The sequence below is a fragment of the Typha latifolia genome, chromosome 9 (assembly GCF_019914945.1).
Source record: "Typha latifolia isolate L0001 chromosome 9, TyphaL0001v2, whole genome shotgun sequence".
Lineage (NCBI taxonomy): Eukaryota > Viridiplantae > Streptophyta > Magnoliopsida > Poales > Typhaceae > Typha > Typha latifolia.
Window position 1 is genome coordinate 2,141,714 of NC_133094.1, and position 7,736 is coordinate 2,149,449.

A 7,736-nucleotide genomic window follows, 5' to 3' on the forward strand; every position below is an offset into this window, starting at 1 on the left:
TCTCATCTCAGTTATCGAATTTTAAATATAAACTTTTTGATTAGATCAATGACTTATATTAAAATCATTCAGAAAGTTATCTAAGTTTGAGAAAAAAAAAAATTTCATATAAAATCGTTTTTTAATTCAGTGATTTTCATAAAAATTATTCATTGAAAATGATTTATGTGGAAAAAAAAATTGGGTTGGGATAAGAATAATAAGATTGAGCTTGGGTCCCACTAGAATCGGACACTATTTGGGACTAATTTTGGTCAAGCCCTAACCCAAGTTGAACTGGCCGGCGACTGAAGGGTGAAATTGGAAATTTAATTCTTGCGCTCCATAAACCCTAGCCCAGAAACACGGACTATTAAAGGAGCTCTCTCGCCTCTTTCCCTCTCCTCTTACTCTCTTCCGCGGATTAGATCGGTAGGCGGAGCAACGCCGAATTCGAAACCATAGGCATCAATCTCGTCTCAGCTTACGCGTCCAGCCATGGTATTTTTGCTAATCTTATCTTTGTAGAGTTGTTCGAATTATTATTCTTCGTCTAAAATGCGCTGTTTGATCTACTTCTAAGAAGAATAACTATTATTTGATTTTCTGGTAAAGTGAAAGTTTCCCTTTCAATTTGGAGATTGATTATGTATGCCGGTTTAGTAATTCGTATTCTTGGGTTGTTTTTCTAGATGTATCTCGTGCTGATCGAATGTAAAGTATTGGCTGTAGGATGGGCTATAAGTTCGAATCTTGTGCCGAACTTTTTTAGTTTGTTGATCTCAAACCAAAATTTGCACTGCAGTGTTGTGCTTGTTAATTCGGAGTTTATTTTGTACTGGTAGTGAGCTTTAAAGGATTAACACAAAGCTATAAGTTGCATCAGTGTAGTCCATGACCACGAATATGTTTACAGAAGTACGTAGTTGCTCATTCTTTCTTGGGCCATCTATTGACACTTTACATGAGTATTATGCTATCATATTTCAAAATTCAAAGAATATAATGGACGATGGGTATAACAATTTAGATATATTTTGATGCTTATGGTTTAATGGCTGTCAAAGTGGCTTAATTTGTCCAAGTTGACATGGTAGCTATCTACCTCTAGGATGCAAGTGGTGCTTAGGAAGCAAGTCTATCCGAGAATAAGTAATGATCTATTTGTGATTCGAGCACCTTTTTCACTAACTTCAATTGGTATCAATCTGTTTTTTTTTTTGGCTGAATTGTGGACTTTTTCCTAACAGATACAGGGCCAACAATGTTTTCAAAATAACATGTCTTTCTAGTTAGGCTAGAATTTCCTGTTCGAATGGAGAAATTGCATTTGTATTTATACTTGTCCTTCACTTTGTCCCCTTCATCATATTGAACTAAGTTGTGTTGGAGCATGCAATTGAGTATTAAGTTGTGTTGTTGATGATGTTTCCTTTTGTTTCATTCATCATATTGAACTAAACTGATACTAGTGGTGTATTCAAATCACACCGATCTGCATTTGGATGCATTGTTTTTTCTCAATTTATTGAAGATCCATCTTATTAGCTGTTTCTTTTGTTCTGTATCCAACTATTCCTTGATAGATGTTTAGTGGCACTTTATACTATGCTAATCATGTATTTTCTGATTGTGACAGTCGAGGAAAAAGACCAGGGAGCCCAAGGAGGAAAACATCACTCTGGGACCTACTGTACGGGAAGGAGAGAACGTGTTCGGTGTTGCACATATATTTGCATCGTTTAATGATACTTTCATTGTGAGTCTATCAATGTGTCTGTAATCCTTTGTGGCCACTTCTAATTATATCTTGTTCTGTACTGACTGGCTGTTCATGTTTGCAGCATGTGACTGATTTATCTGGTAGGGAAACACTTGTCCGCATCACAGGTAAGTCATTTGTTCAGCCATAGTTCTTTTCCATATGAAATTTGTTCAATCATAGTTCTTTTCCATATGAACTCACAGCCACAATACTTGTTCTTATATATACAATCTCGTGATCATTCAGGTGGCATGAAGGTTAAGGCAGATCGTGATGAATCATCACCATATGCAGCAATGCTTGCAGCTCAAGATGTTGCTCAGCGATGCAAGGTTGTAATGCAATCTTGATTTTCTTAGTTTCTAAGTGGAAGTTCATGATGCCATTCACCTTTTTTTCTTTTCTGCTATAATTTTTTTTTCACTCATGAAATACTGCTAATTAAATTTGCTTGAATCTTTTGCTTCGATGGGAACATCAAATGGTCATTATGATGCTACACACTAAACCTTTTCTCCTTTTTCTGAGTATTTCGTTAGTTGGCTAATTAATAGTTTATTGTCTATAGGAGCTTGGCATTACTGCTCTGCATATCAAACTCCGTGCAACTGGAGGGAACAAGACCAAGACGCCAGGTCCTGGTGCGCAATCTGCTCTTAGAGCACTTGCTCGTTCTGGGATGAGAATTGGTCGCATTGGTGAGTTCCTAATTTTATTTCATGCTAATATTAATGTAAGAACAAATGATTCTGGGGCATTTTGTCTCTACTGGCAATATTTTTGAGAGAAGTCTCTACTGGTAATTGGTTCCTGGAATAGTTGAATTCGTTCATAAGCCAACAAGCATAGGCTTGTTTTTAATGTTGTCTCTAGGCAAATTTACCAACTATACTATCATCATTTGAGAAGATGCAGGAAGTTTCTGATATTACACACAAGTATTGATCTTTTAAACATCTATTATGCACCCGATGAGATGTGGCTCTTTATACCTTCTACCCTTTTCCCATTATATTACCGTCCTTTTCCCTTTTATGAATTCTAGCTAATTTTCTTTGTGGGACTATGATCTGCCAGAAGAATCTTCAACAGTAATATATATATATATATATATATATATATCTCATTTATCTGACTACATATACTGCATATATTAATCGTACTGCTAAGTTGCTCTAGGATAGTTTTCTTCCTTGCATTTGTTGTGTTTTATTTTTAATATTATATTTCTTAGGTGTCAGCATACCTTCTAGGCAGTATTTCTAAGTTCAGTATTTTCTAGTTTCTTTCGAGCATATTTTGTAAACTAATGTAACTCGCATTGCTTTGCTTGCACCAGAGGATGTGACTCCAATTCCCACCGACAGTACGCGCAGGAAGGGCGGGAGAAGAGGGAGGAGACTGTAGTGTTATTTTCTCTTATATGCTCTTTTTGCTTTTCTGGACTGACAATGAAAAATGTTGCAATCGTGAATTTTGCTCGTTGTTGGATAAAACTTAGTGCTTCTACATTGTTGAGGAGACTTTCAAAGTTTCAATTATCGTTTATGTTAAGATCTTTGAGTTGAATTCAATTATCAAGTTTTGTTTTTCTTCTTTCTTATTATTTTGCGTCATCATTTAACTATGTTGCATTTAATTACATTAGTTCTTTTGTGGAGAATGTCAAATTATGGCAAATTGGCGATTATATTGGCAGCACTGAGGAACAGTGAAATGGAAAGTGCGGTACTTGGTGGTTTGTGATGTATTCCAAATTTATGGTTGTCTTTTTCGTTGAAGATTGTGTAATAGAATGTTTGGTACTACATTATGGACAATCAAGATCGAGTTGTCATACCGCATTAAGAATGATCTGATTCTACTTGCAAAGTTTTAACATTTTTTAGGCCCAAATTCTTATTTATTCCTTTTAGAATAAGATGATGTGTTTAGATACTACTCAAAACTCTTGCAATGCTACATTTAGCCTAATTACGAGTGATGCTATCATAAAATGGACGAAATAATTAAAGTTGAGCTCATCCCAATTAGATCCAAACCTACAATTTCATCAAATAATAATTTGCTCATCATTTTCCATGGAAGTAAAATAAAGCAGTCTTAGATCAAGCAAAATCGTCAAATAATAGCTGCCTTGAAGAGCTATAAAATGTCAGAAATTGTCATACTCCGGACTACAATTTATTCTTAGATCACAAGCAAAGGGGGTATTTCTTATGAGATAGCTTACAAAGAGGAGAAAGAACAACAAACATCACTCTTTCAGATACTATAATTATTATGCTCCTATCTTCAAGAAAACAAAGGAAAAATTGCTGCTGAAGCTGTGCAAAATCGAGTTCGCTGCCGCCATTGCCAAACAGCAGCCAAGCAAGTGTAACAAACTGATTGCATTTAATTTTATTTCTTCGCCTGCATAAGAATTCAGAAGTGCTGTTAGCGCGGTGCCACTCGTACCAAATTCAGCATCAACACACAAATTCTCCAGTGTCCCAAGTGCATGTTGTTCATCTCAGATCAACAACACTAGCAAAACAAAGCTTTAGGCAAATCTAACAGGTTACCTGAGAGTAGATGAAAGTTCCAAGGATGGCAATGGCACTGCCAAGCGCATTTATTGGTAGGATCGGCGTATCAAATATCACGATCGAGGAGATGATGACGCATATGCGCTTCAGGGTGTTACCAACGCTGAACGTTAAGGGGCAGATCTCGTCCAACGACATGTATGAAACCTGGTTGTATAAGTGGTACAAGACACTTTGCGCAGCTACCCACCTATCATTGTGAAATTCCATCCACATAAAATCAAAAAGTTTGAGCTATGCCATTTCTTCTGACGAATTGGAAAGTTCAGAATTGGCTTCTTAAAGTGTTCAGATCACTTGCTAGGAAAATTTTGATTCGAAACATGAGCCAATAACAGTAAAAAAGGAATGGCCATGAAGAAATCATCGTAATGATTATCAAAGGTTTTACTAGGCTGGAATGTTTTTGTTCATCAGACATTAATGCAGTACTACAGTTCTGAAAAAGTACCGCCTTATGGTAAATTGTTTCGTATGATGCCATTTGAGCTCAGTTAGCTATTGTAAGGAGGCTTTAATTTACTGTTCGATTAAAAAATAAAAACAAAAACATTCTGCAAGAATCGAAAAATTCTAGTTCTTACCAGAAGAATTGGGGGCCAATCTGCGAGACGGCCTTTTGCCAACCAGCAGCCCATACCTTGGGGCCCTCGATTGCAACCGCGAATGGTGTGAGTATCAATGTGGACAGTATAGAAAGACATGCGTAATAGTTCATCCCGTTTACGGACATCCCCTTCATACCCTTCTTCGAGAAGATGTTCCGAAAAACAAATGCAAGGTTTGATACCATTGCGCCGTTAAAACCTGGAATCACGGAAAATAGCAACATAGCACCACAAGAACAATCTGTATAGGAGTATTAAGAACTCCTTGAGCAGACCCTCGTGATATGATTCTTAGAAAATAGAATTTATGACAGAAACATATGATTTAGATGTGAATACAGAGAGACTGTTAAATTTCAGTGTGCAGCTTAACTAAATTCAGCAAACAAAGTGATCAGATATTTAACTTCCAGATTGCTTAACATTTTGCAGCATCATATCATTCTAGTACTCAATTATCAAATTTAACGTGAAATATAGATCATCTGAGATAAAGAATCCCTTGGTATCATGATATTTTTCAGTAGCATATTACTTTGATGTTCATGAATAGTAAGTAGTCTGAAACTGCTATCTCAAACCATAAAGATTGAAACAGAGCACATTACTTCTTACCAGTCATGTTAAAGTCGAGCTCTGTCATCGCGGCGAGCCCGCAACCGCCGATGATCGGGAACAGCGATAGATAGACCGCCAAAGGGAACTTCTCCCCCATCAGCAACCTCGACACCAGCACGCTGAACGCCGGCTCCGAGCTCTTAATAATGTGGGTGAACGACACAGCGACCTTCGACACGCTCACCGCCGCCGCCACGTGCCCGACCGAATGCGCCACCGCCACCTTCAACAACAAAAGCCAACTCTTATCCCCTGATCAAAGGGTCAACAAAACCTTAAAAATTTAGCTTAAAAAATCCATCTTTGATTCTTTCTTCACCGGAGCTAATGCTTTCCAGAAATGTAGGTCGGTCTTGGGGGGCTTCGCGATCCCGGTGGCCCACGAGGAGAGCATCATGACGGAGCCGGAGGCGAGGGCGAGGGTCGAGACAAGCCAGGGGTAAGGGAAGGCATTGAAGACCTTCTTGTTGTAGATATTATACACGACATTTAGACCCCACCACGTCGCGAAGTATATACCAATCTTGAGCTTTGGGGCGCCGCCGGAGGAAACGTTCTTCGGCGACGAAGCTTTCGGACTCTCGGAATCTTCCGAAACCTCGTCGGAGGCCTTCGACCGGAGCCTGAGCCCCTCGGCATTCGACTCCGATGGGGTTTCTTCGCTGGAATCGGGTGCGAACACCTCAGGGGAGGAGAGATATAATGGTTTAGGGGAAGAAAGGGTGGGATTTGGGTGTTCCAAGTCGGCGATTTCGGGTTTTGGAGGTGGGGATTTGGGGCGGACGAGATCACGGGAGCCGACGGAGGCGACGAAGTACTTCATGAAGGAGGCCATGGCGCTACAATGGATCAAAAAGCTCTCGCCTTTCCTTGTTATAATGGATTAAACCGTATCAAGATCTCACAAAGGTGACGCCTTTTCTCCGATTTATGATACCAATCCGTGGAAAGGAGGAGCGCGGAGAAGGCAATGGAGGGGTGGTAGGCGTATAAAAAGAGAGGGAAAAGTTTGGAGTTGAAAGTTCCTGAAATACACCTCTTACAGTTGAAGGCGGTTTTCTTCCAGGAATGCCCCTCCGATGGTTGAATTTAAAAATTGTTATTTTATTTTAATTATTAGTATATTGAAATAACTACTAATTTATGGATAAAGATAATAATGTGATATAAGAATACTTTTTCCTTAAATTTATTTTGGAAAATTCACAAAATGTTACGCTTATTATCGTTTCCACCTTACAATTTGGACCTTAATTTCTAATTTTCATTTTTATTGCTTAAAATCCTGATTTAAATTTCAACATAATTTTAGCAGAAATATATGTATTAAAAAAATATATATAAATGAAGATAAATATAAAATATAGAGTGTTATTTATAAATTTTTCTATAATTTTTAAGCTCCCAAAAAATAAGGTCAACTTCTATGACAGGATGGCTCCTCTTGGATTAATATTAGTTAATTAAGAAACAATTTGCGAACGTGTCATGACTGCCAAATTATGGAATAAGTTATTCCACTTTATTATAATAATAAAAAATAAATTCATCATCTTTTTTTTTTCTTTTAAAAAGTCTTCATTAATCACCTATTTTTGGCATTGAATTAATATTTTGCTCATCTGAATCAATGCATCGGCAGCCATTTGGATTTAAGGATTAGGTCACAAGAATTAAAATTTCTCAAAACGATCTTCAATGGTCAAATAAATACTTAAAGGTAGAATAGCAACTACCTTTTTTTTAAGAATATATAAACCAATTAATGCATTACACCCATGTTCATAATTATCTTGTATTGTTATTGCTCACGTAGTATTGTTATTTTTTATTTCACTTCATAGAAATTGCATCTAATTTTCTTAAAATAATGTCAATGAGTAGTAGAGTAATATTTTTCTCATCTACAATAGATTCCAAATAGAATTGAGTGGTTGGACATTAACATGTAGAGATTCTAAAGTTCTAGATATATGCAGCTATAAACAACTTTATTATTATTTTATAACTATATATATATATATAAGAAAGAAAGAACTCAAATAGTCTACGTAACTCACATCTAAAGTATAAATACAAAGGAATTAATCACAGACAAACGACGTCTAAACCAAGAAGAGTTTATTTTAACAAATAAATCATATGATGAAATATTCATAAAAGATATATTAAAAA

At 36.8% G+C, this 7,736-nt stretch overlaps 2 protein-coding genes across 2 annotated transcripts; one reads left to right on the forward strand and one right to left on the reverse strand.

Moving 5' to 3' along the window:
* Positions 1 to 285: 285 nt before the first annotated feature.
* Positions 286 to 3,347, forward strand: LOC140795554 (small ribosomal subunit protein uS11z). Its single transcript, XM_073148198.1, has 6 exons — positions 286 to 480; positions 1,619 to 1,738; positions 1,824 to 1,869; positions 1,991 to 2,076; positions 2,313 to 2,442; positions 3,084 to 3,347. The coding sequence occupies exons 1-6, from the start codon at positions 478 to 480 to the stop codon at positions 3,149 to 3,151; spliced, it is 453 nt and encodes a 150-aa protein (XP_073004299.1). The 5' UTR covers positions 286 to 477; the 3' UTR covers positions 3,152 to 3,347.
* Positions 3,348 to 4,063: 716 nt separating this feature from the next.
* LOC140795029 (glucose-6-phosphate/phosphate translocator 2, chloroplastic-like) lies at positions 4,064 to 6,396 on the reverse strand. Its single transcript, XM_073147386.1, has 5 exons — positions 5,881 to 6,396; positions 5,559 to 5,784; positions 4,920 to 5,142; positions 4,312 to 4,525; positions 4,064 to 4,159 (listed from the first exon to the last, which is right to left on the reverse strand). The coding sequence occupies exons 1-5, from the start codon at positions 6,394 to 6,396 to the stop codon at positions 4,148 to 4,150; spliced, it is 1,191 nt and encodes a 396-aa protein (XP_073003487.1). The 3' UTR covers positions 4,064 to 4,147.
* Positions 6,397 to 7,736: the final 1,340 nt, after the last annotated feature.